This window comes from Phodopus roborovskii, unplaced genomic scaffold (genome assembly GCF_943737965.1).
Source record: "Phodopus roborovskii unplaced genomic scaffold, PHOROB, whole genome shotgun sequence".
NCBI classification, from domain to species: Eukaryota; Metazoa; Chordata; class Mammalia; order Rodentia; family Cricetidae; genus Phodopus; species Phodopus roborovskii.
Window position 1 is genome coordinate 296115 of NW_026126461.1, and position 18485 is coordinate 314599.

The 18485-nt window shown below is 46.3% G+C and overlaps 1 protein-coding gene across 1 annotated transcript in view; it reads left to right on the plus strand.

Moving 5' to 3' along the window:
- The window catches only part of Armc9 (armadillo repeat containing 9), a 91369-nt gene that overhangs the window by 47342 nt on the left and 25542 nt on the right, over positions 1 to 18485 (plus strand). Inside the window, exons 18-19 of the mRNA XM_051190705.1 lie at positions 3610 to 3700; positions 7838 to 7893. Coding sequence (XP_051046662.1) covers positions 3610 to 3700; positions 7838 to 7893 — 147 coding nt within the window. The remainder of the gene's footprint in view (positions 1 to 3609; positions 3701 to 7837; positions 7894 to 18485) is intronic.

Consider the following 18485-nt stretch of genomic DNA (forward strand, 5'->3'; position numbering starts at 1 on the left):
ACCTGCCACTCCTCTCGAAGGCCTAAGTTCAGTTCCCGTCACTCACATTGTGCAACTCGTACCTACCTGTAACTCCAATGTCCTCTTCTGGCTTCTGAGGGCACCTGCACACATGTGGCTGGCACAAACTCATGCACACGCTTACATGTACATAAAAATTAAGTATTTAAAACATAGGTGTTATCTTGAATGTATGCATGCAAGAATCAATGATGAGCATATTCAATAGCAAAGTACAACTAATTAAAAAAGTACAGAATCTGAGATCCTCAAAAATCACAAACTTAGCCGGGCGTTGGTGGCACATGCCTTTAATCCCAGCACTCAGGAGGCAGAGGCAGATCTCTGTGAGTTCAAGGCCAGTCTGGTCTACAGAGCAGGTTCCAGGACAGGCTGCAGAGCAATACAGAGAAACCCTGTCTGGAAAAATCTAAGTAATAAATAAATCACAAACTTTTCAGCACAGACATGAAGCCATCGGTAGAAAGTTCTCACCATGAAACTGTTTCATTCACAAAGCAACTGTTAAAGATGTGTAGCCAGGTCAGGTAGTGCATGGTTCTAGCATAGAAGACAGAAGCAGGAGGGTCATGAGCAGTCTCAAAAATAACAACAGATGTGTGTGTATGTGTAATATTGTATACTATGTAAAATTATCTTGAGGCTACATATAAAATGTATGTGAAACTGTGAAACATAAATGAATTTTCATTAGACCTAGGTTCCATCCCTAGGATATCTTTTATTATGTATATGCAGATATTCCAAAATCTGTAAAGTCCAAACCTTTCTGATCCAAGCATTTCCACCGAAGGAGACTCAGCCTTCATTTTCACTGTTTTCTCTAATGACAGCTGAGCTAAGTTCCTTAGTTCTTCCGCTTGGCACACTGAATGTCTGAGAAGCCTAAGTGGCTAGTGATGAGTCTCTGTTACCTTTCCCACCTCATTTGTGCAGGTTTATCTGAAGTGCCAGGTTGTTGCTTTTAGGATGAAATACCAGGTTTTGTTTGGTTTTGCACTCAGGGTCTCAGTCTAGTCCAGAGAGGGCTGGGGCCCTTGGTCCTCCTGCCTTGGCCTCTGGAACGGTAGGATTACAGGCGTGTGCCACCACACCCAGCAGAATACTGTTATTTTTTATACCAACTCATTTCTATAATTTAGATTAAACATTACCTACTATATGTAGCTTTAAAAAAAAATATGTAAAACTTTTCACAGGAGTGTTTGCTGTGAAGGACGTGTTCAAACACTCCTCCTAACTACAGACGGGCTGAGCTGTTTGTTTTCCACGTGCTAACTAAGCCGGAGATGTAAGAAGGAGAATCAACTAGACTAAAATGATCTATAAAGATATGGGCAGATAATCCTCACAGAACTGGCCTCTGGGAGAAAAGAGATTGAATGAGTTCTTTGTTTCCAGCTATTCCCAAGCTGCTCAGTAACCACTGTGGTCATTGGCAAGTTGAGGTTGAACACATGACTGTCTCCTAATAACAGCCCCCTAACTCACCCTTGTGGGGATGGAAGTGGGGAAGAGTCTACTGTGGAGACAGAGACCAAAAGTTTCGCTCTTGTGGAAACCAAGGACTAAAGCAGACTTGTGGGTAACTATACGTCAAGCCCAGAGATCTGTCCCAGCCTCTCGTGGAGTGCCATTGTCCTCTAAGATACTGGCCAGCCCTCAGGTCTTCTCACTGTACCACCGGGCACCTCATTTACTTCAGGGCTTCAGCTCCATTTTTTCCTCACCTAAGACACAAGTCCCTCCAAGACCCAGCAGGTTCCATTTTGCCTCTCACTGAGCACCCGCTTTGTGCCATCCACTGGACTAGATACCATTTGTTAGGTATAATTTGCAAAAGTGAAGTGCTCAGGTCTTATATACAGTTTATATACAGGCCTTACATTTTGAGAGACACAAGACATCTACGTAAGTCGTACCAATGATATATCTTGTGTTTGGGAGAAGTTGAGCAATTCGAGTACGGTAGCAATGGGACATGATTCAGGGAGCTGATTATCACATTCCGAATTCTGCATGATCAAAACTCGTCCATTTAGATAGTGAGTTCCAGGCCAGCCAGGACTACATAGTGAGACCTTGTCTCCAAAATAAATAAATGAATAAATAAATAGCTTAATCAATTAGTTACATTGAAAAAATAAAATAAGGACCATATTAGGTCACGTCACCACAAATTCAAGGGCAAGTGTTAGGCAGTTTGGTGAGTGTTTGGCTGCCGGTGAGCCAGCCTCTCTGGATGCCACTAGCTGTGTTTTGGATTCATTCTTAGACCCTGCTTCTCCTCTTGCTGCCAAGGAAACACCTTGTTTGGTCTAGTACAGTGTGTGCACTCATTCCAGTACTTCAGGGGAGAAGGGGAGTCCTTTGCCTGAGTTAGCATCTTATTTCCACGTTTGCTTTAGTTCTTGTAGCTCGAGTGGAAAATTCTAGTGTCATTCATTGTGTTAGAGTGGCACAGTGCAGTAGCTCTATAATTTCGCATGGTTTTTCTTTTAGTTTTGTGTATATGGGTGTTTCACCTGCATGAATGTGTGTATATTTGCATGCCTGGTGCCCAAGGAAGCCAGAAGAAGGTATCAGATCCCCTGGAACTAGAGTTATAGACAGTTGTGGGCTGCCGTGTGGGTACTGGCAATCAAACCTGGGTCTTCTGTAAGATCAATAAGCACTCTTCACTGCCTAGCCATCTCTCCAGCCCTGTCATTCTTTCTTCAAAACTTTAATAAGGCCAGTCGTGGTGGCCCATACTTTTAATCCCAGCACTTGGAAGACAAAGGCAGGCATATCTTTTAAGTTTAGGGCTAGCCTGGTCTAAATAGTGAGTTTTAGGCTAGCCAGGACTACATTGTAAGACCCCAGTGAGTTTATTTAATCATTTGGAAGGTGGGGTGGCATGCACACGTAGTGTGGACATAGAGTGGACAGCTCTCCATGCGTGGATTCTCCTTCCTGCCTTGCCTTGAGGCACTGCCTGCCTCGTTTCTGCCTCTGCCCTTCATTCTCCAGCCTGTCTTGCCTTCCTGCTTCTACCTATTGTCTCATGCAGGAGTGCTGGGATTGCAGTCGTGCACGGCCACATCTGGCCTTTTATGTGGCCCTAGGGGTCACACTCAGGCTTGTGTGGCCAGTGCTTTGCCCTGCCAGGCCATCATTCTTTTGATGGACTTGTTTAAAACATGTGGTTCAACTTTTCAAAGACCATAAATGACCCTAAATTTCAGAACAGAGTGTGTATAAATTTAGGAAAAGCGGGAGACAGAAGTCACCTCCCCAGACTATGTGTTTGTCAAACTAAAGGCAGTGATGTACACGTCCACGGATGCTGGGACACAGGCCTACACTGCAAGCTCGTGATCGTTTCAGTTTCTCCTAAGTGTAAAGTTCTCATTAAATTGAGATAATCAACCAACAATTTCACTGTGAATTTTAAAATGGATGTTTAATACTAAGCAGATGATTTTTTTTTTAATCTTAAATAGCCTTTCCCAAAAGAAGAAAAAAAATATCTTTTGGAGTAGATGAAATTACCCCACTGAAAAGTAATCCTTCCTATATCAAGAGTTGTCTCTGTACTGTTCCTAGGGAATGGAGGATATCCTTCGATGCTTCATCAAAGAAGGCAATGCCGAAATGATCCGCCAGATAGAGTTCATCATCAAGCAGCTGAATTCCGGTCAGTTTCATGGGAGATCTCTGTCTTATCTTTCGAATTGGTCACATGCGTCAGAAAGATGCTCAGGCTTTCTCGGAAGTTGGTGATGCCTGGTGTCATTCATGAGGCTTCTGAGTCAGATATGGTGGTGCCCACCTGTAATCCCAGCACTAGAGAAGCTCAGGCAGGAGGATCATAATGAGTTCAAGGTCAGCCTGGGCTATATAAGAGTTTATGACCACCCTAAACTACATAGCAAGACTCCATCAAAAATAAAAAGCAAGCAAAATAGAAGCCTTTAAAGAAGGGGCCAAGTTCAACACATGAAAGTTCAGCCAAGGGGTAGATGTAACTCAGTAGGACAATGTCTGCTCAACCCTAAGGCCCTGGGTTCCATATCTAGAGTCACTCGCACACACATATCCCACAATGGGGATGTGAGGGCCAGGAACATAATCTATCACTAAAGTGCTTGATGTGCAAGCATAATAACCAGAGTTTGAACACCAGCACCCATGTAAGAAAAGCCAGGCATGGTGACTTGTAATCCCAGAACTGGAGAGTTGGGAACAGGCAGATCCCTAAAGCTCACTGGCCAATCAGCCTAGCCTAGGTCCCAGAGAGAGACTGTCTCAACAAACAAAATGGACAGTTCCTATGGAATGACATGCAAGGTGGACCCCTGACCTCCACATTCACACACGTACATACATGTGCATGTACCCCCTTCCCCACAAGTTTAGCCAGGGAGTCAAAGCCAGATTGTCTATATTAACATCTCTTATCATAATGGAGATCTCTTATCACATTAGAGGTGTGTGGTCAACAAAAAGGAGGTCAGAACAGTCCCCAAGGCCTTCTCTTCCCTTGTAAGACCTCTTTACGAGCCCCTCCTGTCCCCTCTTAAAACCTGTCCCACTGATAAGGGCAACTTTCCCAGGTCCTGTGGCCAGTTAGTGAAGCAGATATCAGTCTTTCTAGAACCATGTAGAAATGTCACCATTCCAGAAAAATGTGCATCAGGGAGAAGGCAGCACAGTCCCCTGTTTCCCAGCCCCCTCCCTTGCCATGATACACAAGTGGCAAGAGAGCAGAGAAGCCTTGTGTGAGGGATGGATAAGGAAGACCCTTGCTCTTTCTGTGGACTCTGATGCTACCAGCATCTGGGGACCAAGTTTATCACCCATCTCTCCCCATGCCTTCCCTGGCACCAGCAATACAAGTACACAATTCTATTCAGCACACACCAAAAGGCAGAATGTCTCCTCACAACCCAGCACACCAGGGAAATGCCCACTGGTAACCATCGTCCACTCACAGTTTCCAGTCTGGTCCATGTCCATACTAATGAAATCGTAGTCCTAGGGGCAGGGGGAGCTTTGAAATTCTCAGATTGTCCCAGTAAAATGGAGTGCTGGTGAAGCCTAAAGGAAAACTTCAGCCTGGGGCAGAAACATGCAGAGTATGCAGCCAACAACAGTAGGGAGGTTTGTCCCTTGGCTCAGGCCCAGGCCACAACTCCAGCCATCCATGAGGGTAGCCAGCAGATAGATGCTAGCTCATCATAGAGAAAGGTTAGAGACACCAGCCAGTATACCAGGCAGAAGCAAGGCAGAACAGGACCCCAACCTGTTGAATGGGGCCGCCACATTCAGGACAAGCACTCCCACTCAGTTGCTGTCTTAACTGCCAGTCAACTCAGTGTCCTGCCTTAGTTACTTTTTGTTACTGTGGCAAGATACCTGATAGAAGCGGGGGGGGGGGGGGACCGCGGGGAACAAACACCAAGTGAAGTTTTGTTAGAAAGAGAAAGGGGGGAAGGAAAGAGAAAAGAGGTAAAGAGACACCAGACAGAGAGAGGACAGAAGAAAAGAGGGAGACAGGAAAAGTCCTGTCTGCCCCAGGGGAACAAAGAGAGTGTAAGTGGACGGGGTCTTTCTTTTAAAGGGGTCCTTTGCACCTGCATGCTGACCAGGCTACTGCCTGAGTGTGCTCTGCCAGGCGTCGGGGCAGGCCAGCATAATGCTTGAGTCCTTACATGGAGTCTCCTTTAGCTCAAAGGAACAGTCCTTTATAGCAAGCAAGACTCCACTGCATCTGTAGTCAGGGATGCTGAGGTTAGAGAAAGAGGAATAAATAGACAGAGGAATGCTGGTGCTCAGCCCACTTTCTCTCTTTCTTTCTCTCTCTTTGTTGTTTTTGCTTTTTGAAACAGGATTTCTCTGTGTAAGAACCCTAGCTGCTGGATTTGTAGACCAGGCTGGCCTTGAACTCACAGAGATCCAACAGAGCTCTACCTGCTTCTGCCTCCCAAGTGCTGGGATTAAAGACGTACACCACCACACTTGGCTCACTTTGTCTTTTTCATTCAGAAATTCAGCCTGTGAAATAAGAGTGCCCACATTCAAAGGGTGTCTTCCCACTTAGTTATCCCAATCTAGGAACTTGCCCAGAGGTTTGTTTCCATGGTGAGTCTAAATGCCATCAAAGTGGCAGTCAAGATGAACCATCAGTCTTCAAAGCCACACCCAGAAGTGAGCTTCACTAATCTAAGCATCTCTTAGTTCAGTTGAGTTGGCGATTAACCCTCACAGGGGGCTTCCTGGCAAGCCAGTAGCCACCCATCCCATCCATTCACTAGGAGATGGGTTGTTCCACAAGGGACAGTGCTATTGGGAATCTAGATGCAGTGCTGATGGAGAGATGTGGCTTGTTGAAGGCTATTTGGAGAAGAAACTAACTCATATTTGGGTGTTGTCTGCTATGTACCTGGTCCAGATCCCTTAGTTCTGGTGTGATGTAAAACCCTGCCAGCTCTTCCCTTCCCTCCTTTCCCAGGGTCTGAGGATGTAAGCAGTAAGGTCTTCATTTGCCAGGTGAGGAAATGGCTCATTCTCTGGTTCTGAGTACCGTGGACTTGTTCATCTATGTACATTCCAGCAATTGAATGATGAGCCTTAGCCCTCAAGAACTTAGGTGCTGCCAACACCTGCCCCAACCTGTGGGAAAGTCATGGGTGTTATATATAGACCTGCCACTTTAGGCTTGTCTAGTCTAAGAGACAGATGAGGCAGCTTGGAAGAAAGCAGGCTGTGTCCTCCCGCCCCTAACAAAGAACTACCTGGCCCCTGCTCTCAACTATTCAAAGCACAAAGCCTTGGTGGGAAAGGCAAGCCCAGTCCCACTCACTTGCAGCTGCATGATAAATTTATGCATCTACCTAGTGCTAATGCCTGCCCTGTCCCCCTTTGCTTGTAGGCTAGGCCATAAGTTACATGGTGTAGAACTTCCTGCCACCACCCCACCCCACCCAACCCCAGATGCTCTGAACCAGAAACCCTCCTTGTTCAGGGGATTTTGAAAGTTCTTTTGTTCAGGCCTGGCTATGCTGTACAAGGTAGCAGTCTCTCCTAAAGCAACTCCTCCCCAGTTTTGAAGGGAGGGCTCTCTCCTCTCTACCTTTAAGACCCCATCATGGCATCTTCAGTATAAGTGCTATCTCTCCTAATCTCCTTCTTCAAGGCCTGGTCATGGCCCCTTGTGGTCAGTTTGTCTCTCTGTATCTCCCCCTCCCCCCCCACCCCATAATGCATATCTGAAGGGTGACCTCATGTTAGCTCCTTTCCCAAACCTACATCTTCAAGTTAGAGCAAAAGGGCTTACAAAGTGGATCCACAAACAGGTCCCTGGTCCCTCTCTGCCTGTGGGTGAGGTCTGGTGATCAGCACAACTGTCATGAGGATTAAATGAAGTAGCACCTGTTGCAGAAGCTAGAGGGCTTCCTGGAGTAAAGCACTGGTTCATTCCCTGCGGTGCAATTCTCTCCAGTTTTGGGTTCATAAAAATGAGAATAAATATGTTCTGATAAAAACAGAGTGTTTGAGGTTGCTAAGATTGATAGCAAACTGGCTGAAATGCTTGGGTTGGAGATGGCCAAGAGAGTAAATGGGTGTAATAATGAGCGATCAGGAGGGTGAAGGGTGGTGATCAGGAGCTCGCTCTGAGCTGCGGAAGTGTCACTCTCTGTAGCCTGTCAGGGTGTCGGCTTGTGGTCAGGAGCATGACTCTCCACATGATGCTCACATGAACACACTGGCTGACACTCGGTGACCGAGGGCCAAGCCTTGTGGTCTTTCTGATTGACTTTTTTCTTTATAGAAGATTTACTGGATGGAGTTCTTGAATCCGATGATGATGAAGATGAAGATGATGAAGTAAGTTGAAGGCTCTTGAGACAACACAGAAAGCTCTCACACCGCTCTGTGTCCTGAACACTTAGGCACACGTGGTGCCTTCCTTACTGTTCTGGGGTTAGTGGAGACTGATGTGCGGTGCTCCCATAGCCCTCACACAAGGTCGCATGTGGCTGCCGTCATCCTCCGCAACCTCTCTCCAGGTGGCTGGCATCTTCCAGTGCTCCAGCCTAGACTTTTTATAGGTCAGAAGCTGGGCTCCCGGAGGGAAGGAGCAAAAGTTTCCCATCCTCTCTGGGCTCCCAAGTCTCAGGACATACTCCTGCGGCATTTAGCTCAATGTACATCTAAGCCCTGTCCAGACTGGGGTGTGGACATGGACCCCTGTACACTTCACAGATACAGCATTGTGTCTCTTCTAGCTTCTAGGGGAAGGTGAAAAGCCTTCTTTTCTGTGAGTTTTTTGCTCTGAAGGGCTGTGAGCCCTTGCCTGTTTCCTTGATGGTATGGATGAGGGTGCACGGGCTCATGATGAGATTCTGTGGACAAGGGGTCCTGTCTGGTTTGGAGCTGGCAGAACCAACCACTTTACTGTCCTGTTTTCATTCTTTTGGTGTAGGTTTGCCGGCTGTGACAAATCTGCCTCCTGGTCCTTAGAAGTTAGTTAGCACACAGAGTCCTGGTGAGGTACAGTAAAGGACAGTAACTTGGAGACTGCAGGCGGCAGCTAAGTTGATAAGCTTCTGGGTGGCTTTCCCCTCAGACCTAGAAAGGACAGACATGTTATCCTTTCTTTCTTGGACAACATGGCCTTTCTTTGTTATATGTATGAGTAGCAGTTAGGGCAGATGTGAATACTGAAGCATCTTCTCTTTGGGGAGCATCTGCCCTATACGTGGATGTAGGAAGCTGGATTTGAAGTTATGGTTCTGCTCTGTCAGTTTAGAAAATACTTGGTAAAAGCCAAGTATGTGTTCCCCAGAGGCATCAGTGAGGCCATATTTAGGATGTGCCAGGAAGCTAACTTCCCCTGCAGCCTGGTTCCCTACCTGCCATTCCTTTTCTGGGCTGCAGGTGGCACCAATGGACACTCTTGCTTCTCCTGCGTGATGGGTCAAGGGAGCCCCAGATCGAGCCACTGTCCTCTCCATAGGGGACAGAGAGCAGCCCTGTGCCACAAGGAAAGCTGCTTATCACAGTCAGTAGACTCTGTGTAAAGGGGAAGGCTGGCAGTGTGTCAGGCTGAGCGGCCCACACGGTCTGTCTGAACCACTCAATTCTGCCCTTTAACACAGTGGCTGTGGGAAACCAGGCTGTGTTCCCCGAAAACCTTTTGTGGACATTAAAAGTTAGAAGACTATATACTTTTCATGTCATTTAATTTTTTCAAACCTTTAAAAGCATAAGATTCATTGTCTCAACCTAAGCAAACATAGGCACCTGCGTTCAAGGCTGTTGCTGCCACCCTAGGGTAGAGCCAGCTGCTGGCACAGCCACTAGGCCTCACTGGAGTAAGGCGCTCCCTTTGTGCCTGACACTTTAATAGTTCTCAGTTAATCATTTCATTCCATTAACTTTTTGTTGCCTTATCCAAAAAAGGTTCCTCTCACATTCTGTTCTTTTCCCTACCGGTGTCATCTTCGGGGACTTTTGGGTGTTTTTGTCGTTGTTGGTTTTGGTGGTTTGTTTTATACTGTGTAGAGACCACGGTCTTGTGCTGTAGCCAGGGCTGGCCTTGCTCTTGTCTCCTCCTGCCTTGGCTTTCCAAGTGCTAGAATGGTAACCATGCCTGGCATGTTCAGTTGTTTTTGCCACTAACCCTTTACTTTTCTATTGAAGCAGAGATCCATTTGGTCCAAGTGTGCTGGCTAATATGGGGATTTGACTTGTGCACACTTCCCTTGGGCAGTGCAGCAGTGTGCTACAGTCCAGGGTACACATGGCCCGAGGGCTTGGGATTTGCTGCTTCTCCGCAGGGTTTTATTTTCAGCCTCCTCTTAGTCAGGCCTTCTGCTGCTGGTTTATGCTTCCACGTCACAGGGTAGGAACTGTAAGCAGGATCCAAGAGGCAGGAGCTGAGGCAGAAGCCGTGGAGGAGTGCTGCTCACTGGCTTGCTCCTCATGGCTTGCTCAGTTTGTTTGTTTTGTCTTTGAGACAGCGTTTCTCTGTGTAGCAGCCCTGGCTGTTCTGGAACTCAGTCTGTAGACCAGGCTGGCCTTGAACTCACAGAGATCCGCCTGCCTCTGCCTCCCGAGTGCTGGGATTAAAGGTGTGCGCCACCACGGCCCTGTCTGTTTGTTTTTTATACACTCTGGGACCACCTGCCTAGAGACAGCACCACTCACATTGGGCCAGACCCTTCCACATTAGTCATCCACCAAAACAAACGGTCTACAGACTTGCCTACAGGCCAGTCTGATGGATGCATCTTCACTGATGTTCCTCTTCAGATCATTCTACTTTGTGTCAAGTTAACAAAAAAAACGAACCAGGGCTGAGGGTGGTATTTGAAAACATTTGTCACAGTAATTAGGCTTCTCAGAAATTTCCTAAGAGGATTTATAAGAAAAATAAAAGAACAAGGTCAAAAGTGACATGATGACTGGAGCCAGCATGGCCTGGGCTGGCTCCTCAGTGACCCTCACAGTGAACTGCTGTGCGTTAGCCGGAGCCACCGGTGCAGCCTGCTGTGCCTGCTTTCACCAAGGCTAGGCCTTCCCTTCATAACTTATTAAAGCTGACAGAGAGCAAGAAGAGTGGCAGATGCTTGCGTTAGAGGACAGTGTCAAGAAGTACTTGAGTGGCAGTGCCGTTGTCACCTTTCACAGTGACAAACCTGAAGAAGACAGAAGTATTGTCAGTGCACCAGGATCGAACCTCTCTTACTTTGCAGCGCAGGACGTGTTTTTAATTTGATTTTTGGACTCAGTACGATGGCCGAAGTCACTTCTTGCACTGCCTTTAGGCAGCTGCCTGGTGACATGGCTATGCAGAGTGACTCAGGCACCACACGGATTATGCTGGCCTTGCTTTACACTGAGCCGAGATCTGTACTTGCGGCATTCTGCCTCAGTGCAAGCCCTTATGGGGACTCAGATGCAAAATCCTGTTTTCCTTCCACAGGTCTCAAAATGCAACTGTATCTATGTGCAGAAAGCTCAATTATGTCGAATATCCACCCATTTATAACTAAAAATCAAAAATTACAGAGCTAGTAATATATCCTCTGGCGTACAGACCATTTAAGGAACTCTGAGATGAGGGCAAACATAGCAGGGTGTGGTGGTGCCAACTGCCAAGGAGGAAGCTGAGGCAGGAGGATGTTGAATTCGAAGCCAACATGGGCTACATAGCAATACCTTGTCTCAAAAAAAAAATTTATAAAGTTAATGTGAACAATGCTTAAAACAAAGCAAACATATAAATCCTTACGCCTGAGAGTTATTAGATACACTCCTGTGCCTGTGAGGCAGAAAGGTGTGGAAAGCCACACCCATTTTATTGACATGAGGGGGAAGAGGAATGAGGAAGTGTGGGTGGGAAGTTGAGAGGCCCCGGGACTGCAGACTCTCCAGCAAGGGAGAAGAGCAGGGCAGTGGATGTGGCGGGGCTGAAGCCATTTGTTCGGTTTGGGGCCACACTACAGTCAGCTGAGGAGCGAGCGGGCCGCAAGAGGTCGGCAATCCTCATTATATCCTATTCTTCACACAGTGTGGGCACACGCAGAAAGCCGGGAAGGACGAAGGGCCAGTTTGGTTTAAAATGAGGAAAAAACTAAGCATATCCACACACTGCTGCTGGCAGACATGAGACTGGACCGTCAAAATAGGGAAAGGAGGGCCTCAAAGGACAGTGTTCTTGTTATCTTTCGTTTTTTCTTTTTTTCTTCCTTTTTGAGATGGGGTTTCTCTACATACCTAGACCAGGCTGACCACAAACTCACAGAGATCTGCCTGCCTCTGCTGGGATTAAAGGCATTCGCCAACACTGCCCGGCTCTCATTATCTTCTAAATTGCTTCATGGGAGCTGGACATGTAGATCAGTTGGTAGAATGTTTGCCCAGCATGCACAGAGCCCTGGATTCAATCCTCAGCATCATGGAACCCATACTTGATGCTATATGCACCTCTAATCTCAGCACTCAGGAGGCAGAAGCAGCAAATCAGAAGTTCAAGGTCTTCCTCCTTGATAACATAGTGAATTTAATGATGGTTTGGGATACATGAGACCCTGTTTCAAATGAAAGAGAAAGATGGGGGGGGGCTAATAAATAACTTGCTTCTTACATTCTTTGGGTCCATAAGACTCCAGACCCATTTAAACCTCCAGAGAAATAAAAGCAGCATTATATAAGCTTTGGAAATGCATTGGAGAGAATTTGCAGTGCCAGCCAGTGGCTGGGCAAGGTTTCAGATGCTCCCATCGAGTGTTTGGAAGAATTCTGTTATCCTATGTGCTTTATTTTTATGATTAACGTGAGCATGGTGTTGCTTAAGGGCTGGCAAAAAATCCCAAACCAGAAGCCCAGTTCCAGTGACCTCATCCCCCAAGGAGGTTTCCTTGGTGTGTGTTCAGATGAGGCTGGTGTGTCAGCTTACACATGGCTTTAAGTGGAGAGAAAATGCCTTCCTGTACTATTTGAGAAGACTGATTTTAAAACAAATATTCTCTCCCTCTTAGCAAAGTAGGTTGTAGTGCCAGGAGCAGTCAGCCATGTACATTTGCTTGTAGGATCCATGTAAGTGACCCACAGTTTCCTTCCGTCCTATCTGTCCTTCATTATGTACTGAACAAATATTTAAGGACCTTGGAGTAACCATGTTCTAGGAAATACAGAAGGGATTAAAAACAAAACAAAACAAAACAAAAGATTCCATGAGACTATCTGTGATTCTCAATGCCTCCACAGAGGGGACAGGGACGGTCCTGTGCGGCATCACCCCATGGTGGCTTATGCTCTACCACTCCATCCCTGTTCCCGCCTGCATTCTGCCCTGTGGTTGCTACTGTTCCATTCTCACAGATGAGCAGACGCACAGGAAAACGGGCCCTCACCAACTGCATGAAGCTAGTGAGTGTAGCTGGGATTCATAGGCATGTGGCGTGAGGCAACAAAGCGCCCTGAGCTACAATCCCAGGGGCCTCCAGTCAGACACTGGTAGACACAGGATGGACAGCAGCTAGAGATCCTTAAAGGGGAAGGAGATGGAAAGTACTACAGGGGTTACTAAAATACTGGGAGACAGGCTGGGTGGAGAAAAGCCTGGGATGAAGAGGAATGCAGTGGCCTGAAAGAAGGCACGCAGCAGGGGCAGGAGACCACCAAGCGTAGGCTTGACTCTGCCGCAGCCCCGACCCAGCAAAGCTTGCTTATCACCCAGGTGTATGTAGGCTTTTTTGAGAGCCGCACCTAGACACGCACATACATATGCTCCTATCTGTGTGTTTTGGCAATGGCTTGTGTTGCAGATAGAGATCTAATATAAATATACAGACATGTACAAGGTGGCCTTTTCCTTTTGTTAATATTCTTTGGAAATGCTTCCACGCGGCCAACTGATGCTTGTTGATGTGATGAGTGTGCCGTTGTCCAGATTTTGCTACTTTAGGCAGTACTAGAGAAAACATAGCACGAAAACGTCCCATTTGCTGTAGCGTTTGTTTATGGGCTCCTGCTTGCTAAGTCTGTATATATTGTCCTAATTACAATAGATTTCTACATATTGATTTTGGTTTGTTTGTTCGCTTTTTCTTTTAGATAGGATGTTGTGTAGCTCAGGCTGGCCTTGAATTTGTATTTACCTGAGGGTGACTTTGAATTTTCATTCTTTTTTGCCTCCGTCTCTCAGGTGCAGAGTTTGCTGGTTTGTGCCTTTGAGTCCCTTTATGTTTTGGTTTTGTGAAAATTTCTTCTTTTAAGAATTTATTTGGACATTTATATTTCTTCATGACTGCTCTGTAATTTGTGGGTTTCAGTGGTTTGTTTGTTTGTTTTGTTTTGTTGTTTCTTTGCACTTCTTAAGTTATCTAATTGGTTGAGGTGTTTTTGCCCATCTCATTGCTTCAGGAGTGATGCCCCATTTAATAAGACGAGGCTTCGCCAGTTTGTTCATCTGTTCTCATAGCCACTCTTGTGTTTTGCTGGTTTTCTCTCTTGCGTTTTCATTTTCTCCGGCTTTCTGTTTTTTGTTGTTTCCTTCTTCTGTTAACATTACTTTTATCGTGCTTTTCTTTGTCCTGGTTCCTGCAGTATAAAGTTAGGTTATTGACCTGAAGTCTTTTCATCTGGATCGTTACAGCCGGCTGCTTCCCTCTGAGCATTGCTTCTGCATGTGTTTGGTTTATGTGTCTCTAAGCATTTTCTAGTTCTTTGTGATTCCTTCTTTGGCCCATTGATATTTAAGAATTTGTTTAAAGTCTCAGGGGTCTGGCGCCCTGTCCCTTTTCTCATTGTCTCCTCTCTGCACCCCGAGCCTCTGGTGCCACATGTACCCCCAGCTGTGATGTTTGCCCCCCCTCAGAGCCAGAGTAAAGCTGGCTCCTTTGTGTGACTGTGTCAGGGGCTTGTCACACTGACAAAAGTGGCTGGCACGCCTGTGTATCTTTTGCTTCTCTTCGTGCCATCAGTGGTGTCGATGCTGCTGTCCCTCTGTGCAAATGTCAGAAGTCCGGGTGTTCCAGGATTTGCCATGTGAGCGTCAACAGGTGCAGGCAGGGCTTTAAGTATTTCACCTGAGTTTGGTTGCTAAGTGTTTAAAGATCACTGGTAATCAGTCACTGTTGGCCCTAAATAATCAGAATAAACAGTCCAGACACCATTCAATGGACTGTTGACTCAGCACTAGTGTTTGGTTTGCAAGCTGTCATCATGGCCTCCATTTCCTTTCCTGACCCCCATCAGCACTGTGCCAGTCTGTCATCACCAAGGTGCTTGTGTCTCTGACGCAGGGTTTTCTGGATACTTCTCCACCATGCTTGTTCTTCGGTGTCTGGGTTTTTGAAACTTTTTCCATCTTCGGCAATTTTAGCTTCACAGGAAAAATAGTACAGAGATCCTTTATGTCTATCAGACAGCTCAGGGACTTTTAAGTTGCTAGTTTAATTTTAAAAGTTATAAAAATAAATGCATTTTTGGATTTTTTACTTTCATTTTGTTTTGTTTTGGAGGGTTTTTGTTTGTTTGTTTTTTGAGACAGGGTCTTTCTGTGTAGTCCTGTGTAGTTTCTGTGTGTCCTGTAACTCACCATAGACCAGACTGACCTCAAACTCACGGACATCTGCCTGCCTTTGCCTCCCAACTGCTGGGATTAAAGGCGTGGGCCACCACTGCCCAGCTAAGAAGCCTGTTTTTAAAGATTGCCCTGTTACTGGGTAGTTCTGGTCTATAGAGCAAGTTCCAGGACAGGCTCCAAAGCTACAGAGAAACCATGTCTCAGAAAACAAACAAACAAAGATCACCTTTTGTATTTGCTCTGTTGCATTGGTTACAGAAAAACTTACATTATCCTCCTTAGATATTTCATCAACACATGGCCCAAGGGTTACATCCAAAGCAAGACCAGACTGTGGTGGTTTTTATAATCTTTCTATAGGTGCAGGCTTCAGTAATGGATGGGGGGGGGCAAAGCATGCAGGGTGGTGCCTAGGTGTTATAGAATATTCCTTTACACTATTGGAAGATGTGCCACTGGGATTGGTTTAATAAAAAGCTAAATGGCCAATGACTAGACAGGAGGTATAGCCAGGACTTCTAGACACAGAGAGCTCTGGGAAGTCGCTTACCAGATGGAGAGGAAACAGGGTGACAGCCCAGAGTAAAGGTAACCAAGCCACATAAAAGAACATAGATTAAAAGAAATGGGTTATAAGGGCTGGTTAGGAACAAGCCTAACCTATAGGCTAAGCTTTCATAGTAAGTTTCCATGTCATGGATTGTGAGCTGGCAGCCCAAAGAAAAATCCATCTACATTGAGTGTCTTAAACTTTTGAAATTTGCTAGTCGTTATCCTCATTATCCCCATTATTGTTTCTAACCCACCATGCTGAGCTGTGCAGCAGCCACTTGTGGTACGGTGTTTCTGCAGCCCATCATCTCCTGGCTTTGGAGGAAACACAGGTACCACAGAGATGGGGCCTGCAGGGACTTAACACTGCATATGTTAGTAGGAAAATGTGAGGTTCTGTAAGGCTACATATCTGGAGATACCCATTACTGAACAGTGTTTCTGTGGGCTGAGGATCTATCACAGTTGGTGAAGTGCTTTCAAGTGTGCACCGCATAAACCAATCCTATAATCCCACACCTGTAATCCCAGCTACATGGTGGGTTTAATGCCAGCCTCAACTGTAAGAGACTGAGACTGTGTCTCAAAAAAAAAAGAAAGAAAGAAAGAAAGAAAGAAAGAAAGAAAGAAAGAAAGAAAGAAAAGAAAAAAGAGAGAAAGAAAAAAAGAAAAGAAAGAAAAGAAAAAGAAAGAAAGAAAATTTGTTTTGTCCTTTTGGTGCCCAAGAGGTAGGGACACACTATGACACAGAGAACCATGCACTAGGGGGCTGGAGGTTAAGACGTCTAGGGAAACATGGTAAGAACTTTAATTGTGGTTTCACCAGTGAGTAGGGGAAGCAGGCTTAGGATTGCTGACTCTGGCCCTATGTAGGGAGTGCTAGAGTGTATTTGTCTAACTCCTGTTCCTTCGTGTCTTAGTTAGGGTTTCATTCGCCGCAATAAAACATCACAGCCAGAAGCAGCTTAAAGAGGAAAGGGTTTATTTCATTTTACAGCTTATAATTCATCATAGGGAAAGTCAGGGCAGGAACTCAAGGCAGAAGTTGATGCAGATACCATGGGGAACATGGCTTACTGGCTTGTGCCCCAAGGCTTGCTCAGCCTGCTTTCTTCAGGCCATCTGCCCAGGGTTGGTACCACCCACAGTAAACTGGGCACTCCCACATCAATCATTAGTCAATAAAGTGTCCTACAGACTTGCCTACAGGCCAACCTATGGAGGTATTTCCTTCCTTCCTCTCTTCCTTCCCTCCTTCTGTCCTTCCTCCCTTTTATTTTGGTTTTTCAAGGGTTTCTCTCTATAACAGGCCTGGCTGTCCTGGAACTCACTTTGCAAACCAGGCTGGCCTCGAACTCACAGAGATCTACTTGCCTCTGTGCTGGGATTAAAGGTGTATACCACCACCACCTGGCAAAGCATTTTCTTAATACATCTATATTTGTGTCAACCTGACAGAAACCAACAGCACACCATAGTAGGTGGGTAGCCAGGAATAAAGAAAAGAGCTGGGTGTGTGTTCTGTTTTGTCTAGTTTCCAGGTAGTTTAAGCACTGGCTAGCAGGGAGGAACAAGATTTGCAATACCCCAGACGTGAACACATTTAGTAGAGGCAACACAAACATGGTTACTTTGTGACTCACACAGCATCCTCCACTGAACACTGGCTCCATCCTCCCTCCCTGCTTTCTCCATGTCCAGAGCTGATGCATTTGTCATCATGGCACCTGGTCACAGCTCACATTCACCCACATCTTCCTTTTTCTCTTTTTCCCCCTGGCTGTTCTGGAACGCACTGTGTAGACCAGGCTGTCCTCGAACTCACAGAGATCCACCTGCCTCTGCCTCCCCAGTGCTGGGATCATAGGCGTGCACCACCACTACTGTTGTTAGTTTGGTTGGGTTTTATAAGACAGGTTCTCACTATATATATAGTCCATGCTGGCCTCAAACTCTGCTGCCTCAGCCTCCCTAATGCTGGGATTATGGCTTACATCATCATACATGGCTCCAAGCTGGGCTAATTTTAGCCCCATTTTCTAGATGAGAAAAGCAGAACTTTGAGAGGCACAGAATCTTACTCAGGGCCCAGGGTGGTGATTGGTAGAGACGAAATTACTGGGAAGTCATGTGTACCCAGCCTCCCTTCTGCTGCATCGTTGAGTGGGGACTGGTTCAGAGCCTGGCCAAAGAAGGAAGGGCCCCTGGGAGGGGAGCCATGAGGATTTGTGAGCCAAGAGAGCATGTCATTAAGATAAGAGCCCCAGGCTTAGGGTAACTTTGCCTGTTTTGCCTGTATGCATGTGGGTAGAATAATTTTAAACGGGAAGCACACTGTCCATCTGGCTAGAACAGGAAATTAAGGGCCAGTTCCCTCTCAGTGACCTGCATTCCAGTGCCAAGATGGTTTCGAGCTCAGAGTTTCAGCTCCCATCCAACACTGTCACCCACAACTGAAACCAGTAAGATTGCTCACCCCCCTGAACTTTCTTCCGGACATGTGTCCACAGAGCCAGCAGTTAGACTTTGTCTGTGAGTGGCCTCTACAGATGGTCACCTGTTGTGGCTTTCACGGGGCAGCCATGCTTCTAGCCCCTCAATAAGGAAGCCGGTGTTTCCCAATTGCGGCTTTCGCATTTTCTGGAACCCTTCAGTTTCTAAATTCATGTATTTCTGCAGCAGAGCTCCTGGGTCCCCAAACCATGGCCGGGAGGAACTGCCCAACATACTGACTCATGACTCCTGCCCTCATTTTCACTCCGGTTTCTATGGAAATAGACTTCAGATGGCTCAAAACAAGGTGAGGGCTCGAAGACACCTCACAATT